This window comes from Zeus faber (assembly GCF_960531495.2).
Source record: "Zeus faber genome assembly, chromosome: 12".
Lineage (NCBI taxonomy): Eukaryota > Metazoa > Chordata > Actinopteri > Zeiformes > Zeidae > Zeus > Zeus faber.
Window position 1 is genome coordinate 23,420,851 of NC_137196.1, and position 25,691 is coordinate 23,446,541.

General features: G+C 45.2%; 1 protein-coding gene across 7 annotated transcripts; it reads left to right on the forward strand.

Annotated features, from left to right (window-relative positions):
* Window positions 1–1,578: 1,578 nt before the first annotated feature.
* LOC307237942 (abl interactor 1-like) lies at window positions 1,579–23,972 on the forward strand (the record flags this gene model as incomplete). Of its 7 annotated transcripts, none has more annotated exons than XM_080010745.1 (11): window positions 1,579–1,695; window positions 7,335–7,502; window positions 11,841–12,017; window positions 15,498–15,512; window positions 16,036–16,139; window positions 16,905–17,045; window positions 18,183–18,283; window positions 18,752–18,982; window positions 20,984–21,070; window positions 23,422–23,607; window positions 23,710–23,972. In XM_080010745.1, the coding sequence occupies 11 exons, from the start codon at window positions 1,579–1,581 to the stop codon at window positions 23,883–23,885; spliced, it is 1,503 nt and encodes a 500-aa protein (XP_079866871.1). In that variant the 3' UTR covers window positions 23,886–23,972. The 7 variants fall into 7 exon arrangements, with proteins under 7 accessions (XP_079866871.1, XP_079866873.1, XP_079866874.1 ...); XM_080010747.1 differs by having other exon boundaries at window positions 18,761–18,982; XM_080010748.1 differs by lacking the exon at window positions 18,752–18,982.
* Between the last annotated feature and the right edge of the window lie 1,719 nt (window positions 23,973–25,691).

The following is a 25,691-nucleotide window of genomic DNA, read 5'->3' on the forward strand; positions in this document are numbered from 1 at the left end:
TTCTAAAAATAATAATAATAATTATTATAAATATATATATAATTATAACAATAATAATTATAATTATAAATATAAATATAATTATAATTATAACAATTATTATTATTTTTATTATTATTATTATAGAATCATAACATCTCTTTCTAAACAAATTTTTCTAAACTAAATTTTTCTAAAAATAATAATAATTATTATTATAAATATACATATAATTATAACAATAATAATAATAATTATAGCAATAATAATAATAATTTAAAATATAGATATAATTATAATTATAATTATAATTATAATAATTATTATTATTATTATTCACTGCCCCTGACATAGCCTTTAATGATCTCGGAATCCAAATAGACATTGTGTTATCATTACAGTATCATTACGTTGAGTCACCTACCGCCATGTGTTCAATATTTCCTGCACGCCGCAGCGCCTCGAAGCGGCAGAGCGCCGTTCCCAAAACCTCAAAACCTCGCTTTCCCTTTGAAGTCGTCCGTCGCCGCCTCGCGTCACACCCCATTGGACGCCGCATCGTCGCGTTTCCGTCCCATTGGACGCAGCGTCGTCGCGCCCCGCTCGTCCGCCAATCAGCGCCGACCCCGCTTTGACAGGCGGTGAGATTTGTCACGGGCTGGCCGGCGGCCCCACAATGCCAGGCGGGGGAGCCCCTTTCTCGCCGCGCGAGATGAGAGCTTCGACCCTTTTCGAGATTCGGCTTCTGGCGCGTCACTCGGCCGGAAAAGAAAAGAGTCGTTCGCCATGGCCCGACCCCCCTTTCGTTCGTTCGATTCAGTCGGCGTGTAATGCGCGGCGAGCGAGGGAGGGGGCTCCCGGCGAACGAACAAAAATAAAAAAAAATAATAAAAAATAACAACACGAACGAAAGCCGGAAGAGCGCGCTCGGCTCCGGCGTGCGAACCAAATCCCGTTGACTCGAGCGACTTCCGGCGGCGCCGACGTCGGCCCCGTTACGAGGCGTCGACGGCCGGTGTCGTGCGGAAAAGCGGTCGTCCGCCAAAAGGTGATGGCGGCGCCTGACCTCGTCGCTGAAGGGGTCGTCGACGCCTCAGAACGACCTTGTGCTTCAATCGTCAGGGTTGTGTTTTGGAGCTTTTAGCCGTTGAAATACATTTAAAGGGACAATAAAACTCATAAAATACAATGTGACACCCCCCCCCCCAAAAAACAACAACAACAACAACAAAAAAAACCCCATAAAACACAGTTTTTCATTTTCCGTTGCGAAAATTGAACGACTGCAGCGCCTGCTGCGCGGCCGAGCGGCTCTTTGCGCCGCAGAGTGGCTCGTTTTCGTCCAGGAGGGTGACGTTTCACACGCTATAGACGTAGATCGTGCGCACCTTTTTTTTTTTTTTGTCGGACGATCACTTTTTGGCAGCGCAAACCGGCCTTTTATTAAAAAAAAAAAAAAAAAAAAAAGACGAATTGGGGATTCGTTCGCCGGGAACGGATCGCTCGCCGGCGCCGCGTCGCTCCTCGCCCCAGCAGAGCATCCCCCGCCTCGCGCCCAGAGGAAGGAGCAGGGAGGAGAGCGATGCGAAGGGCCGTAAGATGGCAGAGCTACAAATGCTGCTAGAGGAGGAGATCCCGGCCGGCAAGCGGGCGCTGGTGGAGAGCTACCAGAACCTGTCGAGGGTCGCGGAGTACTGCGAGAACAACTATGTGCAGGTGAGAGCGGGGTTCTGGAGGACGCGGCGGTTCACGCCGTTCCGCGGCGGCGGGAGCGGGATTGCGAGGGGCGCAGGAAGCGCCGCTCCGCACCGACGAGGGTCCCCCGCCGCCCCCCGCCCCCCGCCTCCCCCACGAATAACGGGCTCGATTCGAGCCCCGCGTCGGTCGCCCGTCTGTGGTTTTGTTCGCCCGGGGTGGGGTGGGTCGCGTCGGCCCCCGGGGCTCTTATTCGGTTTCGGGGGAAGGGGTGGGGGGTGGGTGGGGGGGTGTTTGCCCGCTCGCCCGTTCACATCCACGAGCCTTTTTTATTTCGACATCTTTTTTTTTTTTTTTCCTCCCTCTTCTCCTTCTCTTTCACACGGGGACGCTGGGAGGGTGTGTCGTGGTTGTGACCCGGGGGTTTGTCACCGAACGATAGGTGCCGAAATCTGGGATTATTATTATTAAATATGACGCTGTTATTATAACCCCCCCCCCCCCGTCACTGCTGTGGTTATAGACGAGGGAGGGAAACATAACGTTGTAAAGTAGCATTCTTCTTGAATTGTTTCTAGATATTATTAGTATCATCGTCGTTATTATTATTATTATTATTATTATTATTATTATAATTATTATTATTTATATTTGGGGTTAATTGTATATTGCCAATTGGTCTATTTTTGTATTATTTGTTTAGGTTTGTTGCATATTGCGAGTTACTTTATTATTACCTATTTGTTCTGATATGAGCTGCTGTAACAGCGCAATTCATATCTAATCTGTTAATCCATCTATCCATCTATCTATCCATCTATCCATCTATCTATCCATCTATCTATCTATCTATCTATCTATCTATCTATCTTATCTTTCTACCATCTATCCATCTATCTATCTTTCTGATAGTAAGTATTCTTCTTGAGGATTTCCGTGATCAGAATCTGAATCTGTTTGGTTTAGTACATTTTCATATGGAACTTGTGGAATACGAGATATGTCGACAAAATCGAAAGTATAAGTTATTACAATGTTATTGCAATATATGTTGCACAAATCAGTGTGTGTGTGTGTGTGTGTGTGTGTGTGTGTGTGTGCGTGCGTGCGTGTGTGTGCGTGCGTGCGTGTGTGTCTGTATGTCTGTGTGTGATTATTGGCCTTGATTATTGGTCTGTTATCACTGTCCAGCATCGGCTGGATCTGTGAACCAGTATTTATCTTCATAAAGGCAGAGGCATTACGTCACACGTAAAAGCCGCTCAAGTCAGAATATTTTACCACTTGCAAGGTTACTTGTGATGCATATATAAATATAGCTTTTGTTCTATTATACTTCATCCCTAGCCCTGCCTGTAATACACATATAGTGCTTACCTGAGAGAGCCATGATTTGTCAAAAATCAGTTTTAAATGAAGTATTAAGTATTACATTTAACTCTGATACCCGCAGACACTTCGAACGGGCGACTGATTTGCATTTAATCAAATGTGTGGTTTAAGTTCTCGCAGACAAGTCAGCTTGTGTTAAATCAGTGTCACTCAAAGATAAGTGTTTAAGCCTGAAGTGTCAGGTGAGAACAGGCTTCATCGGCCCATTTGGTCAGAAGGCTTCAATAGGAAGTCAGTGTTCTGTAAATGTGGGTGAGAGTGTGTTAAGCGATTCAATTAACACCCAGAGGTTTAAATAGTCTGTGTGCGAGCTTGACTGTTTGACTCCTCCTCGCAGACAGACAATGCCGAGTTCGGACGACGTGATTTGAGCCTGGTTTTTCCGCCCGCCGTCGGGTTTTTTTGAGACAGCCCCGCACGGGAGGAAAATCATCGTCGCGCACTCACGCGATCGACGGGCGTGCGGCGTTAGCTGCTCACGACGCCGGCGAGACATCAGGCAGGTTTAATATCTGGTCGTGTGCGGGATCGACTAGGTAGTGACGCATCGAGCAACAGCCAATGAGAGCGGACACGGGGTGAGGGGGAGGGAAGGAGTCAGGAAGGAGGGACGGGGGTGCACCCCGAGCAGCAGCCAGAAACACACGACATACCGATTTGACTTTACTCATCTAGGTTTTACAATATATTTTTATTTAAATTATGCTTTTATTTGTTCTTTTACAGTGATCAAGAATCTAATCAAAGATAAATAATCCTGTCCCGGGCACAGTATCGCGTCGTTTCCGGTGTCACTTCTCGTGTGTGTTTTTTCGTGACAAAGCGTATTTTGGAGACCGGACAGACGCGTCGGGGATTCCCCCCTTGGTGACGGATGTTGTAATGTGTGACCCCCTGTCACCGATCAGTCTCGTGGTGTGAAACCACAACTTCAAGATTTATGATCGCGAGACAGAAAGCCTTGTAGTGTGAACGGTACAGCGATCTGACCACTTTGAAAGTCGTGTGGTGTGTCCATGGCATAAGTGGCAGTGGGCGGATGGGGTTTTGATGTGTGGAACTACCCATCGTTATTTTGTCATTTGCCATCAAATCCCACTGTCACAAGCAATACACACATACTTTCAGTTTGAGTGTTTTTCACAGAGATCCAAGGACTGAGCTTTTTCCAGAGTACAATGCTGGCTGTCAACATGTTATTATACTAATATAATGTTATAGATCACCAACTTGACATTCAGCACTTTCTTACCAAGAATGTTAAATACAGTGATTACGTGCATTTTGGAAATATTAAATGATAAAAGACAAAATACATTTTACAGTAGTGTTTTAACTTCCCCACCCAGATATTCATTGGTTTGGGAGGGTCCCCTTCACAAGTTGTTAAAATGTTAATCAGCCTCCGGTGTCTGTGGTTAAAATGTGTCAACGTAGCCCAAATAGTGAGAGTGAGAACAGTGTCAGGACAGGATTAAGCTGCTTTTGTCGAGCAGCTCGCCGCATGCGTTCCCTTTGGTGTCGCTGGATAAGTCGCGCTAGCGTTAGAATGTGGAAGCTCACACACCAGCTTAATATGTCCCAGCTGTTAATGACCCCACCCCTGCTTCTCCATCAGCTCACATGACCACCCCACCACACACACACACACACCCCACAGCACACACACACACACACACACACACACACACACACACACACACACACACACACACACACACACACACACACACACACACACACACACACACACACACACACACACACACACACACACACACACAAAACCCCCATGACTCATAGTTGGTTCATTCATGACTCAGGCACTTTGTAAAAGTGGACACACACACACAGATCAGTCGCACATACAAACACATAGAAACACACACACGGGTCACACAAAAGATCACACACACACAGACACACGCACACACACACACACGGATGTACTCACACCGGAGTTTATGATGATACGACGCCCAGTAATTGCACCATTCTAGAGCATGACTAACAATGTTAAGATTAGCGCTGGCTCAAAACGATCCCAAGATGAAATATTACAGAAGCCTTTTGTAAGACTAATACCAAAAAATCTCAAAGAGGGAGAGGGAGACCGAGTCATCTATTATGAATTATTTGTATGAGGGAAATGTATTATCGTCACCCTGGGTTTTCGACGTTGGATATTTTAAGAGCTCTTTAATTAGTTTGGATTCTCTTGGAATTTTCACCTCTTTATAATTCCCAGCTCTCTCTCTCTCTCTCTCTCTCTCTCTCTCTCTCTCTCTCTCTCTCTCTCTCTCTCTCCCCATCTCTCTTCTCCTGCACCGTGTTAAAAATAGACGTGTATATTTTTATCCATCTTTTATTTTTGTGTTTGTGCATGCGCCCATGTATTTGTGCGTATTGTGATGAGGCAAAAACTATTCCATTCTCCATGACAAGTATGGAGCTTATGACAAAATGTGGATCTGCAACCTCTGTGACTGTGGCTGGGTATCCAAATCTGGTTATAAAATGACAATATTCAATCAATTGTAGAGTATCAAATTTTTTTTCTATTTTTATCATTTTTATCTACATTCCCTCGGCATACAAACCAGCGTTTTTTCAACCTTACACCATTCTACAGTTTCCACTCATTTGTTGTCTTTCTGCAAAAAAAATTTTTTTTTTAATCCACTGTCTAATTTTGACTGCTGCAAATTTCAAACTTCACTTGTGGTGCCAACAAGAGTTATTGAAAAAAAAAAAAAAAACCCTAATTGAGTTAAATTGAGCAGTTAATTGACACGGCCCTTTGCTGACCCTGTGTGTAAACGGAGCGATGTTGAAAGATAAATGGACGTCACGGGTCAGTGGGGTTCGTCACTTCTGGTTCCTGTGATTCCCGAATGTCTTAATCTCTCACAACGGGATGTACCGAATGGTCCTCTCTGTGCGGACAAACAAAAATGCCTGTTTGGCTGTTTGTGTGAAATCTTCATTTCATCTTTTGGTTTGACTGCTTTCAACCACAGCTAACCACCACAGCTGGGTTTTAACATGAAATGCAAAACCAATGGGAGTGCACGCAGTGAATGTACTGTGTGTGTGTGTGTGTGTGTGTGTGTGTGTGTGTGTGTGTGTGTGTGTGTGTGTGTGTGTGTGTGTGTGTGTGTGTGTGTGTGTTGTTGGGGCTGAACAAATGGCATAAATCTAGAGCCGGGAAATCACAACAATAAGTCATAATTATATTGATTTAAGAAAACATCACGGACTGAAGATCCCGTAGAAAGAAACGGCTCAGCTTTGTGTTTTTTTTTTTTTTTTCACCCACACATAGATGCACATTTAACGGCTCTTATAGAGGAAAATTGATTATTATGTCAATCAGAATTAAGTTTTGGACTCAGCTGTGGAAAAGTAAGAAGCACTTGTGAAGCTGTGAAGCTTGATGTTAACTGCCACCTTATGGTGTGGCGGATATGCTAAAGTATAATACAAAGTATAATACAGCTATGTATAAATGTTACATAAGAATTTAGTAAATAGTGCATAATAATAATAATAATAATATATTGATAGTACTACATATGCGGGTATAGTATTTGTATAACCGTATTGTAAAATATATGTATATGTATAGTATGGTAAATGACATTTCCATTTTAATAATAACAGCACTAAACAACGCACAAGGGCCGGAATTGGACTCCTGCTGTAGTGCACATACACATGCTCCTCACCCCGTGTTGTTTTCAAACTGTAAATGTGCCTTTCGGGGGCTGGTGCTATTAAAGGCATCTTGATAACATATGGTTCCGGCCGCAAGGAGGAGCTTTATGATCCTACGGAATGTCCCGGCATTCCCCCGACCTCCTACTCACACCTGTCCCGCGCCGTCGGCCGGAGGCTGCTGCCGTGCACTGCTGTGTCCCTGTGACACACCCAGTGTGGGCTGCACCCGACCCCTGAGTCCCCTCGGATCGAAATGAGCAAATTATTTACTTCTCAGTTTTAGGGAGGAAATATGGTCGGGCGATGTGCACATTTACAACTGTCGCAATTGTTACACTATCGCCTGATTGCAATTATTTTAGCTAGGATCATCTTGTAAAATCATTAGGGCGAATAAAATGCAAATAAGGTTGTGCATCATCATATGAATATCCCGATTCCACCAAAATCGCTGAAAGACGATCGCAGGTAAAAAAGTAAATATGGCAAAAAACGTGCTGCATCCGCTCTAATGTGTATCTTCTCCTCCCGCCTCTTCCTCTGCCAAGGCCCAGGACAAGCGGAAGGCCCTGGAGGAGACCAAGGCCTACACCACCCAGTCGCTGGCCAGCGTGGCCTACCAGATCAACGCGCTGGCCAACAACGTGCTGCAGCTGCTGGACATCCAAGCGTCGCAACTGCGCCGCATGGAGTCCTCCATCAACCACATCTCCCAGGTAGGAAGAGAACCGCCCTGGTTGGGGACGATAGCCCCTCTCTGTGTGGTCAGTGTGGGCCGGATTGCTCTGGTACGAGGTGTTTGGGGCGTTTGGACACTGGCGTGGGCGGATGTGCACACTCGCACAGGCACAGACACAAGCACATGCACATGCACACACACACACTGCTTAAGAGCACTTCAACACACTCACAAGCATTCATTATAAAGACAGACAGACGCGGCGGGGGCTCACTGGATCTGCCAGCTCTCCACAACCTTTCACTTCCACTTGCCTCATCAGCAGTCCTCTCTCTCTCTCTCTCTCTCTCTCTCTCTCTCTCTCTCTCTCTCGCCACCCAGCCTGTCAGCCAACGATTGTCCTCCCCGGTCCCCTTCTCCCTCTGTGCTTCATTAAACCCCCGTCAGGGACCAAAATAAAAGCCTGACTCCGGCTCTCTGGCCGCGCGACCTTTCCGGGCTGTCGACCCGACCCCGCCCGGCCTGTCTGTCTGTCACAGTCCACACCGCGCAGGGTTTTTGTTACGCCTTGATATCGCCGGTGGTACTGTTGTTGATGTTTTTTTGTCCTTGTCCCCGTCCGCGCACGAGTGTTCTAAGACCGGATGATCTCACACCGGTTTGAACTCATTGCAACCCTCAATTACGGAAGAAGCTGGGACCCGAGTGTGAATCCACTTGGACTTGAACTTGAACTGCTGGCTGAGTGTTTGATGAGGGAATTAAGAGGACGAGGAAAACACGTCACCTGGTCTATACACTGTTCATTTGTTGTAGTAACGCATACAACGATCTGTTAATGTATATGAACCATGTTTACCCAAAAAATAATTTGAGATGTTTCGAGATGCAACAGTTTCTGCTTCTTCACAAAGCAGCTCGCTGTGAGTCGGCTAGGAGGGCAGAGAGGGACCTTCAAGGTTGCGCCCAAGGACACCTTGGCTGCGATAGTCCTAGATTGAGAAGGAAAAAAACGGCCGTCTTCTGATGCGCGGCGTTTAGAAAGTACGCATGATGACGGCGCGTAACCGCTTCGAGATCCAAAATACGAAAGCAGCTGTCACACCCAGGGATGCAGGCACAACATGTACCGGCCCTTTAATGTCCCTGCATTGCAGTCGAGGAAACGCTCAAATGCAGCGGGGAATGGTTAGTAAGAGCAACAGATAGGGGAGCTGAGCAACAGGCAAATGTATTATGGCCAAGATTGTAAGATTATATGGGGGAAAAAAACAAAAGGGCGGAGGAGGAGAGAGAGTAAAGGGATTCCTGATCAGTATGTCAATATAATATTGATATCGTGACTAGATATCTTCTGGGATTTTCGTTATCGTAATATGGTGATATACACTAGTTAAATGTTTTGGGGCAGTTCAGTACAGTCATTTTCTGAACTTCATAGACTGTCATATATGTCATAATATCATAATATTCACTTGAATGATGTTGTTTTTCTTGTGTGTAAACATCTCATAAAAGCACCAATACTTATCCCCCAAATATTGTCAAAGTATCGATATCGAGGTACCATAGTGTCTTAATATTTGGTTTAGGCCTGGTCCTTCATGAGTCTGTGATCCAGCGCCGGTTGACAAGTAGTGAAACTGAGTTTATGTGACCACTGTGACCAGACTTAATTTAGAACCCCCTCCATGCAGGAAGCCGCTGTGTTCATCCTGTGTGTGTGTGAGAAGTGAGATAAGTTCCTGTTGTCACATTCTGTCATGTTGCCCCCACCTCCACGCTCCCACCCACCCCACGAGTCGTACGTGGCGACACCCTACCTCTCCTTTCGTCCCTCATCCCCCTTTCTGCACACATCTTTCTGTCTCTTTCTGTGTCTGAGGGACGCGGACCAAATCCACTCACTTAACCCTTCGCTTTGCATTTCTCTTATTTGCTGAGTCATACAAATTATTTTTTTAATAACTACATTTGCTGCTTCTCTTTTTTGTTCGACACTTATAATTGACTTAGAATTTGACTTATAATGCACGTTGTCTTTGGCAGAATGATTAAACGAAAAATTAGAGATAAGAAATATATTTTCTTATTATCAAATGTCAATTTTTTGACACTGTTTAATCCAAGTGCCAAATAAAAAAAATAAATTGGTCCTGCTCCGTCCGGCGCCACAGGTTGCCGACCGCTGGTCTAATATTAAAGAACGCAACATGGCGATACATGACAATAGTGAATCGCAGTTGTTAGATAATCTAAATACTTGGCAGTTTCTCTGTTTCTCTCAGCCGGGTGTGACCCTTCAGTTTCCTCATACTAAAAATAAGACTCGCATGTTCTCTCTCTCTCTCTCTCTCTCTCTCTCTCTCTCTCTCTCTCTCTCTCTCTCTCACGCACACGCACACGCACACGCACACAGTGGTAGAGAGAGAGAGGTCCTCCATTCTCCCTCTATATAAACACAAAACAGATACTGTATATAGGCATCCACACAAACCAAACAAAATAACAGAGGGGATGTTCTGCGTTCCAGTTGGTTTGGGGTCACAGGGTTCGTATTAGACGTTGCGATGGACGGCTGGTGATTGATGTGTGACCTCATTGCTGTGTGGATTGGCCACTCGTGCGCGCGCACACGCATGCGTGCAATCACATGCACTCACACACAGAAGACACACACACACACACACACAAAAACACACATCTCTAGACGATCGGCCGTGGACAGAGATTCACATACAGTAGAATAAAATCAGTCTCATGTTAACATAATTCACACTGGGGCTGGGCGATAAATCAATATAATATTGATATTGTGATATATAAGACTATCATAAGACGAGATACTGCCTGGGATTTTGGTTATTGTAATTTTGTGATCTAGCTTAATGTTGTCTTAAAAACTGCATTACAGTAAAATATATATATATTTTTTGTTTCCCGAACTTCATAGTTTTAGCTGTTGCTTGGCCACAATATCCACATTTTAAATGATTGTCATTCTCAATAATTGCTCGTCTTCTGAAAGTACTATTCATCCCCAAATGTCGTGAAATGATCGATACCAAGGTATTTGTCCAAAAATATGACATTTTTGTCAATATCGCTCAGCCTTGCTTCACACTCACTAAAACACACTGCTCTCTCTCCAAATGTGACCCCATTGTCCAGACAGACATTCCATCATCTTTTTTTTTGCCCACCCATCCCTTTCCGCTGAGACCCCCCCCCACACACACACACACACACAGACATGTACACACTGTACATACACACACAAACACACACACACACACACACACACACACACACTCCCATTGCATGTATCATTTATGACTCTCCGGAGCAACAGCACATGCACGGTGAATCGCTGAAGCATGATTGACAGTAATCAGAGAGGAGATGGAGGTCGCAGGGCATTCATTGCGGCTCCACCGAGTGTTCCCCAGGGCGTAGGCCAAGACGATGTCATAGTTAAATAATAGGTCAAACTGCCTATAGGACAAGAAGGCAAGGACACAGCGCTCATTAGGGTTGGAAGATATATAATATAGAATAAAATACAATATTGAAATATCATGATAACATTAGGTACATTATGATCAGAACATACAAGGCTATATTCATCATAATATAATTAGGGCTGGGCGATATATCAATATAATATTTATATTGTGATATTGGTTATTGGTTATTTGGCTATTGTAATTTTGTGATCTAGCTTGCTGCATTACAATAAAGTAATGCAATTTTCTGAACTTCATAGACTGTTCGAGCTGTTCCAATCAACACCTCTACCTGCTTCCACGTCACCAATCAGTCAGCTACCCCCAAAATATAGTCCGAGGCATTCGGTCAACAGGCTTTGATTCACCGAAGAAAGGAGTCAAAGAATATACTACTACAGAGTGTCATTAGATTGGACTCATTAACCCCTGTGGATAATTAGCAGATCCATCAGGACATTAAACAGCTGAGCACACATTCCTCCAGAGGAGCGAAGGCAACGTCACCTGCAGTCACTACCCGTGGTCACGGGTGGAACGGCGGACTGGTTGATAACGGGTTTTTCGGCCTGCACCTAATGTAATGCACTAATTTTTTATTTTTTATTTTTATTTTTAGAAGAAAATGTAGGGCACCCCTGCTTCGCTTTAAATCACTTGATGAATTCCTGAACACACACATCCAGCACGCTGCGCGGCGATGAAAGACATTCCGTCGGTAGAACTGTTGAGTCACGCAACTGTGTGCGGGGCCTGTGTCGTGTGTGAGTCAGATTGTTGGAAGGAATCGTCAATCTCAAACCTCTTTCCGTCTCCCGCGCCCTCATCTCTCTCGCTCTCTCTCTCTCTCTCTCTCTCTCCCCCGCCAGACGGTCGACATCCATAAAGAGAAGGTGGCGAGGCGAGAGATTGGCATCCTGACCACCAACAAGAACACATCGCGCACCCACAAAATCATCGCCCCCGGGAACATGGAGCGGCCCGTGCGTTACATCCGAAAGCCCATCGACTACACCCTGCTGGACGACGTGGGACACGGAGTCAAAGTAAGAGTTCCCACACGGAGGGGGCTTTTGGTCACGACGTCAAAATGCTCGAACTAGTAAAAATGTTCACTAGTTATTAACAGTATTAACAATATATTAACACAACTGGCGCTGCTTATTTCAGTTTGAGGCAACACGATTGGGTGGGGTCACGGAGTGGCACATTTTTTTAATACAGTGAATTAATTTGTCATTGCTGTAGGGATCATGAAGTTATCATCTATTTAAACACAATGGAGCTTTATACCCTTATATAACTTACCATATATTATACTACATATTAAATCAAGTCCGAATCAATTTTCCCCGACAGGCGTACAAGTATTTATAGAGTACTCCACACCTGGCTCTCTCACACCAGAAGAGTGATCGTCGGCTGCCGTGACGACTGCTCGGCCGTCTGGCTAATCAATAGTCCTGGCCTTTTAGTTAATTAAGCAACATTACATGTGGAAATATCACACTCACATGCACACAAGCACATGTAGCTGACTGCAGCTCCTCAGTCATTGAAGGTAGAGACCTCATAAATTTGTGTGTGTGTTGGTGCGCAGTCTGTGTTAATGCAATGTGTGTCATTGGTGTGTGTGTGTGTGTGCGTGCGTGTGTGTGTGTGCTCTGAGTGTGAGAACTGTGGGAAAATTATTCCTTCAACTCTTCTTCCACCTCATTCTTCCATTCCTTTTTATGCTGTCTCCCTGGTTTCCTATTTTCTCCACTCAAAGAGTTTGTGTGAGAGTGTGTGCGTGTGTGTGTGTCTCTGTCTCTGTGTCTGTGTGTGTTTGTGTGTGTGTGTGTGTGTGTGTGAATAAGAGATTGAGCACATTCATCGTGCCTGTCGCAAGTTTCTTCATTCCTCGCTGCTCGTCTGCCACGCTCCAGATAGCAGCTGTTTGTCCACGTTCAAACAAAATGTCAAAGGTTGATTACAAAAAAATAAAATATATAAAATTCCCGCGACTGAAAAAAGCAGCACAGACAGAGTCTTGGCATCGAAGCACTGTGAACGGATGCTGCTTCGCCTCCCCGACCCCACCAATCTTTTTGAAAATACTGTATGTGTGAGACGAATCCCAGCAGAGTTATGAATACATGAATGAATGAGCCTATTTAAAATGCAACATTCCTTTACTACTGCAGTGATGCCCGTCATCCATTTTGAATCCTCTGTTATTTCTCCGTCTGGTTCTTCCCAGACTTGAGGGGCAGATCGGATTCCTGTTTTGTTTTTTTTCTCCCTCAGAAAGACCCTTCAAAATAAAACGTGCGCGCACACACACACACACACACACCGGGACGTCCTATTCTGCCTTTCCACAGACTTACACGCCTGTGAATAATTCAGAAGCATTGATATCAGCTCAAAGCTGCTGCGGCAGCCACAAAGCAGCGCAGGGAGAGATTGTTGCACTGATTGGATGTGTTTGTGTGTGTGTTCTGTGGATGTATAGCGTGTATCTTTATTTGCATTGTTCATAAATGTGTGTGTGTGTGCGTGCGTGCGTGCGTGCGTGCGTGCGTCTCGTTGTTGCCTGATATTTACTGCCTCGAGCTCCCCTGGCATCCCGAAAAGCCAACTATACGCCCTCACCTGCTTTAATGTTCCGTTTGTGGATGTAGAAGTAGTGATGGATAGACCAGCAAACTGAAATATGGAAATAAAGTGCAACTGATCACCAGGTCCCCCCCCCCCGATATTAAAGCATTATTATGATGTAGTATGCTGTGTCTAGACCAGAGAAGTTAAATGTGTTGTTTACACTTGTGCTTCTACACGGAGAGGCCATACATCATCATATATTATGAAGACCGGATGAACCCGGGAGAAATACAGTATTACAGGACAGGTACTCCTCACTTCTCTGATCAGTCTGTGTTGTACGCTGCGTATAATACCGCGGTGTCTCAGCATCAAGCATCTCATCACGCATCACCCTTTATATACTATATACTCTGTATACACTATATATACTATTTACACTGTATACATCTCATCACCATTCTCAGTCTCGTTCCCGCAGTCTGTCAGTATTCACTACACCAGCGTTCCTAATTGCCACGCCCCTTAACCGTGAAATAACACCATATACACTATATACACTATATATACTATATACACTATATACATTATATAAACTATATACACTAAATACACTATATACACTATATAAACTATATACACTAGATAAACTATATACTCTATATATACTTTATACACTATATATACTATATATACTATATACACTATATACATTATATAAACTATATACACTAAATACACTATATACACTATATAAACTATATACACTAGATAAACTATATACTCTATATATACTTTATACACTATATATACTATATATACTATATACACTATATACATTATATAAACTATATACACTAAATACACTATATACACTATATAAACTATATACACTAGATAAACTATATACTCTATATATACTTTATACACTATATATACTATATATACTATATACACTATATACATTATATAAACTATATACACTAAATACACTATATACACTATATAAACTATATACACTAGATAAACTATATACTCTATATATACTTTATACACTATATATACTATATACACTGTATACAGCTCATCTCATTACGTTCTCAGTTTCGTTCCCGCAGTCTATCAGTATCCACTACACTAGCGTTCACAATCGTCACACCCCCTTACCGTGAAATAACACAATATACATTATATATATATACTTGCCACGCTTATCGACCAATTCGCTTAACGACCTGGTCCCCGGAACGGAACTCGGTCGTTAAGTGAGGAGTACCTGTATATTTCATGACTTATTTATTTACACTATTATTTACTTTACTCTATCTAGTAATGCTGTTTTTATTTCTGCTGCACAAGCTGCAATGGTTTGAGCTGTCTGAGCCGTCCTATGTACCTGGGAATTTGGGAAACATTATTTTGTTATTCTGCAGCTTACACACACACACGCACACGCACACACACACGCACACGCACACACACACATGCACACAAGTTCCTTTTAGCTGAACCAACACTCCAGAAAAGACCACAAAATAATTGGTATCGGAACAGAGTTGTTGTCTTTTTTGCTTGTTTTGACTTAAATGTCAATCTCTGAGTTGTCTCCCGGATGCTCCTCCTCACTCCTCTGCTTCCCAACGTTGGCCTGGGAGTCACATGTGATGTCACACTGCGTCAAGATGTTCGATCCAGAATTAAGTTAAAAACACATCTGTGACAGCACAGGTGTAATACAATGATGGTGATTCAATTCCGGTGTACTCAATACGGCTGTAAATGAATGAAAAGGCAATAGCTGCCAAGGCCAAATGTTCTTTTTGTGTGGATTCATAACCCGCTGTTTGCTGCAGTATGGCTTTGTTCACTCACATTTATTCACCATTAACCAACGAGCGTTTCTCCTTCTCTCCCTTCTCTCTCTGCCCGCTCGCACTCAGTGGCTTAAGGCCAAGGTAAGACAGTCGATTCCCTCTCCTTCCCTCTCTCCCCATGCTCTGGAATCAGCCGCACCGTCCTGCGATTACAGCTTCCTGTGTACAAAAAGAGTCATTTGAGATTTTCTGAACGATATACATTTTTAAAATTAAAAGTTTCTCTTGTCCTGAATGCAAAGTATGTTCAGATGCTTTGCACATTCACCCCCCCATAGAGTCCCAATCCAATAAACACAGCTATCTTTACAGCTGTTTCACCCTAAAATGGGTCACGACCAGTGTTTCCCCGCAGAAATTTTTTGTATTAAGAGAAACTTAAAGCTGATCTGAAACAACTTTTTCTACTTGTAATACTAATGCAAATGTAATTCTGCATTGAAATGTAATTCTTGTCACATTGGCCACTGGTCAGGTGACCCAACCTGCCTGGTCTCTGGCTCATTAAAGCAACCTTAAAAGTCAAAGTCTTTCCAGATTGATCTTGGCTCATTATTTCTTCAACCGCTGCAGCGCCGTAACTCGTTCGTTTCCCTTCCAGCAACATGGGAACAACGCAGCCGGACGAGGAGGAGGGACATTGTCCAGGACCAACCCCCCAACACAGAAGCCCCCCAGCCCACCCATGGCCGGTCGTGGCACCCTGGGGTGAGAACACGGTTCCTTTCTCTCCTTCAGCCCGTTTTGGAAGGAAACACCTTTCACTACTTGTCTCTGAAACAGCTCTCAGCGCCTCGCTGGGCTGGTGAGGGTACGGCCCATTTACTTTAGACATCTCCGTCTCCGTACCTCTTCCCCGCTATAATAAACCTGTCTCTCTCAGAGAGAACAGAGACTGAGACGGAGTTTTTTCCCGCAAGCCATAAGAACTGTCAATGCTGACCTCACCAGGGGTCCCTACTGAGCCACACACATAGGCTCCACTACATTTTGTACTGTATGGAGCATACTGTACCGCATACTGTGTCACTGTTCTGGGTTGTTCGGTGATACCGTATTGCTGCACCGTACTGTTGTATACTGTGCTGTATTATCCCACAAACACTACCTCACTTTATTCGCATGCCACTTTAATGCACATATCTGTGTATACATAATTGCCTATCTCATATACATAAGTCTATCCCATATACGTAAGCCTATTCCCTTTATCTATTCCATTTTATTTTATTTTATTTTATTCTATATATTTTGATTTTATTCTATAAGTAATCGACTTACTGTATTACGTTTTAGGAATCAGTTAGTTGGTCTAGTAGAATTTTTTTTTCCTAGGACATATTGTGTGTAATCACTGGGTGTGTTGCATTACATTTCACTGCATATATGTATGTATGTATGAAAGTATGTATATGTATGTGACAAATAAACCTCTTGAATCTTGAATCTCTCCCTCCTTCCCTCCCTCTCTAGGCGTAACACTCCCTACAAAACACTGGAGCCGGTCAAGCCTCCAGTCGTTCCCAACGACTACATGACGAGCCCCGCGCGACTGGGCAGCCAGCACAGCCCCGCCCGCACAGCCTCGCTCAACCAGAGGCCCCGGACTCACAGGTACCGCAGAACAGCTCCGACACGCAGCACGTCTGTTCTCTCGGGGCCTGGTAGGAGGTAGTTTTGTGGATAAAAAACGTCCAAAATTATATTAACAGTCTGCAAGCTTGCAATCCAGATAAAACATATAAGAGATAAGATAACGGTCCCGTGGCTGTCTGGTGAACCCGAATGTAGGACACACGGAGACTCGGGCAGGAAATGCTCAAACAAAAGTATCTTTTACTGAAGAAAGTTAAAACATCGCAGGGCGTGCAGGCAGCCGCACACGCATGGGACATACTGTATGACCGACAAGGGCTGAGCGGGGAGGAGAAAACTGAATACACTAGAGCAATGACGGGAAGAGACACAGCTGAGGGGGAAAAACGCCAAGGACATCTGCAGGACAACAAGGGAACACATGACCTGGAGGAACCAGAGAGAGAGAGAGAGAGAGAGAGAGAGAGAGGGAGACAGAGAGAGAGAGAGCGAGAGGGAGGGGGACAGAGAGAGAGGGAGACAGAGAGAGGGGTACAGAGAGGGAAGGGGGAGAGAGAAGGGGGAGACAGAGAGAGAGAGGGAGACAGAGAGAGGGGGACAGAGAGGGAGAGAGAGAGAGGGAGAGGGAGAGAGGGAGACAGAGAGGGAGAGAGACAGAGAGAGGGAGGGAGACAGAGATAGAGAGGGAGACAGAGAGAGAGGGAGAGAGGGAACACAGGGAGATACCACGACAGGCGGAACACAAGGCTACATGCACTAGGGAGGGAAGGACAACAACAAGGAACAGAACAAACTCATTACAAACACAGGGCAAAATCATAGAAATAACACTTTATTATTACACGCACTGTTGACATAATGTATTCCCCGATGTTAAATCCTGGCTAAAATTGGGCCCAAAATAACACGGATGCCAAGCTGTGCCGATTTACAGCCATCCGCTTTTCAAGATCTTTGCTAATTGCTGAGGGTGACGGGGATGCTCAGTTGAATGACACGTTATGAAAGGACTTGAGACAAAATGATTTGGATGTCAACTCCATTCATGTAATTAAGATGCCTCCTCAAAGCTGACCTCTCTCTCTCTCTCTCTCTCTCTCTCTCTCTCTCTCTCTCTCTCTCTCTCTCGCTCTCTCTCTCTCTCTCTCTCTGCAGTGGGAGCAGTGGGGGTAGCGGCGGCAGGGAGAACAGCGGAAGCAGCAGCGTGGGCATCCCACTGGCGGTCCCCACCCCCTCCCCTCCAAGCATGGGGCAAAGTAAGTTCACATATTGTATAACTTTAAAAAACAAAAATAAAAAAAATGCACTTAGTAAATTTGTACTTTGTGTTTGATTGAATCCATGTAAAGGTATAAAACGTCACATAATCTTATAACAAAGACACACCAGTCACTCATTCATTATGTACTGGAAATGAATGGCAGTTTTGGGAATGACTGCAACATGAACCTTGCCAGCGACGCTCTCCAAAATCTTGCCAGACACAAGTTTATCAAATAAGTGACTCAAGTGCTGAAGTCCCACGGCTGTGAACAGGGATACCACTCTTTTTTGGGGGGAAATTGTTTTTTGTCCAGATCCAGACAACAAAATGAATACAAATTTCATCCCTGTGTGTCCAGCACCGAGATAGCAACAATTTAAGATATTGGATGTTCCTTGATGGCAACCTTTCTTTCAATTCTAAACACCCCACCACCACCACCACCACCACCCTCCTGCAGCACCTCCAGCCTCGGCATCGGTGCCCCAGGGCCCGGGACTCGGTCCCATCCCCATGTCCCAGTTTGGGACCATCTCGCGCCAGGTGTCCCGCCACAACTCCTCCACCACCTCCTCCGCCTCCATGGTGTCGGCCACGGGCACCTACCGCCGCGCGCCCTCCGTCAGCTCCCAGTTCTCCGTCTCCCAGCAGCCCCACCTCAACGGCGGCCCCGCCTACCCCCAGAACTCAGGTACCTCGGCCTCGGGCGGGTTTCTGTTGTTTTTGAGACAAACGCTCGTCAACAAATGAGGGACCTGGCAGAGCGTCAGTGAGGCTTTAAACTACAGTCGATTTCAAATGAGTTTAATTGTGACTGACACAGCAGTTGAGTCGTCCTCGTTGCGTATAATGGAGATCGAGTACCGTACATCTTTTATGACCTTCATGCCAAAACCACCCGAGCCCCTCTGGTTGTGCCGTGAAAATATCACCTTTCTTTGTCAGAGTCTTTTCTTTTTTTCTCTGGGACAAGCGGTCCAACCGAAGCCGAATCCTGCCTGTGAACAGCCACTCAACTAAACGTGGCTCTGTAGTTAAAAACTAAAGCGACGGGTTTATGATGTTTTATGATGCCAACTGATATATTCATTCAAACATCCATTGCTGAGTGGTTGTCTTCATTAGTTTAGTTGCTAGTTACCCCAGTTACTATCACATCTGTTTGGTCAAATTTCAGTCCAGGTCTTGGATCATTTTCCCACCAGAAATTTTGTGGAGAGACAGACACTATGAAAGTAATTTTATTTCATGAATATATATAAAATATTAAAGTGCCAATCTCAAAGATTTAAATAATAATAATAATTAAAAAAAATGTTTGTTTAGTTGCTATCTATCGCTGAATGAGGTAACACAAAGCTGATGCATTTCGTTGCCTATGTACTTGCAATGTCAATTAGTTGAATCTAATCTAATCTAATCTGATTGAGCCTACGGCCCACTGGTGAAAGCCCTTGCATTTGCAGTATTCTGAGTATTAAGAACCGGGTGTGGCTGTGGTGACTTTCCCGCCATGCATTCAAATCACAAGCGGCGCAGTTTGGTGATGCGTTTTCCATCACCCAGCAGTGACTGACTACCAACTGACTGACGTCACAGAGGTGACACTGTTTGACACCGCTTTTCGCCGTAGGTGTCGCTAAAAACAGAAAAATGAAAATCTTCGCGATTGCCACTTGAACTGTAAAAAATCAGAAGAGAAATGGATTCCATCACACTTATCTAAAGTGGGTAAACAGTGTTTTGATGTCAAAAGGCCTTCAATAATAATATCCCGTAGTCAAGCACCTACACATATAGTGACATCATCACAGACACACACACACACGCACACGCACACAACCACACACACAAACAGCCTGCTGGGAAAGGGGGAAGCCTGGACATACTGTATGCACATCACTCCAAGCTGCTCTGCACTAATGGCTGCTCTCTTAGGACAGCCCTCCGTCCTGCACGGCACAGAACACAGCGGTGGGAGGAGACTGGGTGGAGCTGGTGCTGCTATTGTTGACAGGAGAATAAAAAAAAGAAACGATTACATCCATCATGGGGTGTGTGTGTCTGTGTGTGTGTGTGTACCTGTGTGTACGTGTGTGATGTAACACTGTAATGCTGTTTAGACTGTAGACATCGTCAATTACCAGCGCGTTAGGAGTCAAAGCGGAGCCGGCCTCCATGTGTGACATCAGGTCTGTGTCCCTCGATGTTTTTATCTGTCCGTCTATTTACAACGGCAGCCTGGGAAAGGGCCCCCGTGACGCAGGAGCCTGTAACGGAATTGAAACGACGCGTTCAGTCTGCACACACAGCGTACGGCGATGATGAGTTCACATGACAACTGCCGCTGTTGACGATTATTTGAGTCGTTGCGTCTCAGCCACATGAGAGCGGCTGCGCTGTACGTCAACCCTCGCGCAGGGGGGAGCGGGCTTCTCAGCGTCGCTTCCGCGTTGCTCAGCACCGTTTTGTCTCGCTCACAAGCTTTGGTTTTTCTCTGTTTTTTTCCACTGTCTATCCTCTACCTCCTGAAAACCGCCCGTCATTCCACCTCATCACCCCCCCCCCCCCCCGCCCCCCCGTCTCCACCACTGTGTGCACCCCGTCCTGTCTCTCTGCCGCTCCCTCCACCCTTCCGTCCGTCCGTCCGTCCATCCATCTGTCTGTGTCTGTGCGGGTGTTGCTGCTCCAGTGTCTGTGGCTCCGCCTCCTCCTCCCATGGTGCAGCTGACTCCTCAGATCCCTCTGACTGGCTTTGTGGCCCGAATGCAGGAGAGCAGTAAGTACCACGTTCCCTCAAGTACAGAGACACGTAAATAAACATACTGTACACACTTACTGACTCAGGCCGATACTACAGACTGTACACACCGCTTATACTGAGTAATTCCATCGCTTTAGTCAAGAAGTATGTATATCTTAGTTCTATACTTAATATCATTAGTTAAAGGAGTCTCTGGTATTTTTTTTTAAATCATAAATCTTACTGATCCAGTGGGGCAACTGTGACCACGTTCAGCTGAAACTATTTTCTCAATATTGGATCAGTTTTAAAGATTCACTGGGATTGACTCCCCATGATCGAAAAATAAGGTTTAGATGAAACAATAACAGTTTTCCTTTAAGGGGAAGTAACATAATTATTGAAAATATTCTCCATTAGAGACATCTAACATGATATATATATATATATATATATATATATATATATATATATATAATATCGATATCCCATATCATCTATAATAGTTCTACATTTTATCTTTCTATATTATACTGTATATTTTAGATGTAATATTTCTGTACCGACCTGGATAAATTCAACCACATATTCCCTGATCAGAAACACGTTATTTCCCTCGAACAATGATTCATTGAACCACCCAGCGCCTTCACCAAGCAGACGCACACGTACAGGCACACACACGCAGACACACACACACACACACACACACACACACACACACACACACACTTCTACTGCCACACCTCTTCCCACTTCTCTTATCAGCACTCTGTAAATGCCTCACGTGCTACCTGAACTGCTCCGCTCTGCACCGCAGCGATCTGGCACAGTCATTATTTTAAGGCTTTACGCACACAATCCCTCCACACGAACACACCCTTCTGATGTCTGTCTGTTGCCATGGCGACAGAGCCCGGGCGAGCGCGCGTTCTGCCGGTGAAAGTTTGACCCGATGCCATGTCCCATTTCACCACTCTGTCTCTCCGAGTCTCCCATTCAGCACACACACACACACACACACACACACACACACACACACACACACACACACGGCGGACGGTGGATATGAGTGAAACAGAATTTTACAAACCAGTCGTACACTGTATAATGTTAGACTTCAAGGAGGAGAATCGATATCAGTCCATGTTAAGACTGAAAATTGAAGACCCTTCAGGACGGGGGGGAGAGTCATGAAGCTGAAACGGCTTCGTAGTCTGGGACTTAGACCCGCTGACCGATATATTCAGCTAATCCGTGTGGCGGAGGTATGCACCCTGTGTTTAATTCAAGAGGAGACCTATGAATTAGTGAAATGGGTCGTGCAGGCGCCCATCACGCTGGCCTCTACAGCACTGGGGAGGCTCAATCGCACACACTGTGTTGTATAAGTAGTAGAATAAGTAGTATAGACCTGTGTGTGGCTGAACGCGTGCTCACCTGTAAAGCTAAACATGAAATGAGAGCTGCTCTCTGGGTGTGTGTCCCTCCGAATGAAAGCTCCTTAATTTATATTCATAGAGAGTCTAGTTTACTGACTAGCCAAAGCCTTTCATTTCTCATGGGAAATAAACAACTTTTATAACAAAGATTTTATAAACAAAGACCTCCAGCAATCAATGGCAGAGCCATTGATAATTCTTGAAGATTCAACTAAGCCACAGTACAACAGCCCATCGTGGATCTTTGAAAAGGGAGAAAGCCCCCTAATGATCCATTTAATACCCGACGGGCTTCCCCCTCGCTTTCCATGAGCTGAAATTCAAGAGCTGCAAAAATCAGTTCTGTGCTCTACGACCTGGGTTGATCAATCAGAGGAGCTCTGAGGTGCCCTCTTGTGGACACTTTAAAAACCGCACATTTTAAATGGAAAACGTAATGCATTTCCAGTCACATCATGTTTCAAACGCCACAATGGCCACCAGGGCTTTACAGGTAGTCCCTCTCATTTATCCACTCGGGCACAAAATGTCAAGCTCAAGGACACTTGACAAGTGTTTTTGTCAACCGCTTCGGTTATTGCGGCCCCGCTTAATTAGCATTGAGTTAATGTCTTCATATGAACAGGGTTTTTCTTCGGGTCAAATCACAACTACATTTTGTTAAGTATGGGTACAGAAAATCGTGTTTATTCATATGTGTGTGTGTGTGTGTGTGTGTGTGTGTGTGTGTGTGTGTGTGTGTGTGTGTGTGAGAGAGATTATTTTACCCTTTGTAATATCCCATGTCATAATGGTAGTGACTATCATAATGGAGGTTGCTGTGCAACGCCTCTTCCATATCAACTTGTGTCTGGTTAACAAACCGATGATATGAGACAAATGTTTTTGAATGTCATCTTCCTCTCTTCAATTCTCCTCCTGTCTCAACCTCCACCCCCACTCCAGTAACAGACAGCCCCGCCCCACCTCCTCCGCCGCCCCCAGAGGACATGGCCATGTTTGAGGAGCCGTCGCCTCCGCCCCCTCCCCCGCCCGTGGACTACGAGGAGGAAGAGGCGGCGGTGGTCCACTACAACGACCCCTACGCCGACGGAGACCCCCAGTGGGCCCCCAAAACCTATTTAGAGAAAGGTACGGAAGCCGGCTCTCAAAGGAGGTAAATGCGAGGGAGCACGGTCTTTTATCCTGATTAACCCTTCCCGCTTCTCTCCGCCCGTGCCTTCCCCTCCACAGTCGTGGCCATCTACGACTACTCCAAGGACAAGGAGGACGAGCTGTCCTTCATGGAAGGCGCGATCATCTACATCATCAAGAAGAACGACGACGGCTGGTTCGAAGGAATCTGCAACGGCGTCACCGGCCTCTTCCCCGGCAACTACGTTGAGTCCATTATGCACTACGCAGACTAAAAAAACAAAACAAAGAAACTAAACACCAATCCTCCGTGGTTATAAGATGTGCAGTATCCAACCCAACAATAGCAGTCTCCACAACAACTCCCCTTTGGAGTCAAGTGCCATGTCAGCGTCGTATTACAAAAAAAAGCGTTGGGTTGTTTTGTTTTTTTATGGGGGGGGGGGTACGCATCTCCAGCAACGGCCACCTCCGAAATGAAAAAAAAAATAATAATCATAAAATACTATAATATGGCAAATGAGGGCCAGCAGCTTTGGAAATGCCAAGACAAGCCTGCATGTTGGTTTACACTGTTTTCTAAAGGGAGGGGTTAAAGGGACAGTCCGCTACAAAGCTCAGTTGAACCCATTCGAGGCGCCGGTGAGTAACCGTTTAACGCCGAGCATGCGCCAAAGGACCTTCGCCTGGATTTTTGAGCCGGACAACCGTTGCAACATCTTAAGACAATCACGGGGCGATCTCTTTGTCTTCAGGGTCGCTCCGAGCGCGCGCCCGTCGCCGGCGGTCGTTTGAGAGGCGTCAGAAACGGCCGTGATTCGGTTCGGACCCGTCCGGGATAAACGTCAGGTTTGATATTATCGTCTTCGGTCTTGCAGTCAATCCCGGCTCCTGTGGCGCGAGCTACAATCCCAAGGGGGCGCGATCGAAGTTCGAAGTCTTTCGAACGTCTTTTGGTGTATCCCCCGTCGCAAGTCTCCCCACGCGGCCTCGGCGGAGAACTGGTGCAGCGGCGGCATCACAGCTAGGAAGAGCCGCACCGACCGGGTTGACTGTCTAGCGGGCGTGGCGGACTCCCTGGTTGCTTTTCTCGGTGCCTGGCGGCTTTGTAACGGAGGGAACCGGCCGAAAGTTACTTTTATTCTGTGGGTAAGCGGCCTTACTTTCAATCGAGGAGAGACCCAGAGTGGAATTGTCCTTTCAAGGCCTTTTTTTTTTTTTTCCTTTTTCAAGAGTAAGTGCTGTGATTATGCAGTCTGTATAAGCTTACAGCCGTATATTCGCTTTTAAACGGCTCTATCCTTATCCATCCCTTTGTTTACATGGTGCACCAGCACACCAGTCTTCTCCCTCTTTACTAAAACAAAGGAACGATCCATTTACCTTTATTGGAAAAGTTCAAAAGGACAAAACAGATATCGACAAAGGCATTCGGACACGGTCGAAATAAGCTGATGCCGGCGATATCAATGAATTGCTGATGTTGGGTGGGTGGGGTGGGGTGGGGTGGGGTGGGGTAAAAAAAATAAAAATAAAATAAACCTCAGAGATATCTATTTACTATGCTATGTGTGGGACGGAGCGGACGCCACGGGAACAAGCTGGGCGGGAAACGAGGGGGACATCCGGGAAAAAAATAAATAAATAAAATACCGGGAAAAGTGATTGTATAGAATCCATTACAAAAAAAAGATATGCTTATTTCCGATGGAGCTTCTCTCTGTTCTGATAACTTGTATATATTGTTACTGTGAGACGCTGCCAGTGCATTCGTCAGTGGTGTGTGTCTGTCGGTTTCCCATCGGGCATCAAGAGCGGGCGGCAGTGGAGGTAGGTGGTGCCAAAGGCGGAGGAGGGCTTTTTTTCATTTCTATTTTATATCGGTCGCTTATAATTTATCAGAATATCCTTTTTATTTGTCACGACACAGTGCCATTTTTACTTTAACCGAGTGCTCGCGCGAAATCATTTTTTTGTTTGTTTTGTTTTAACAGACAACTATTGCTTTTTGTTTCGGGTGGAGGTGAGTCTCACTATCACTTTGGGGTGTGCTGTCGGGCTACTGTAGCAAAATGTCCCTG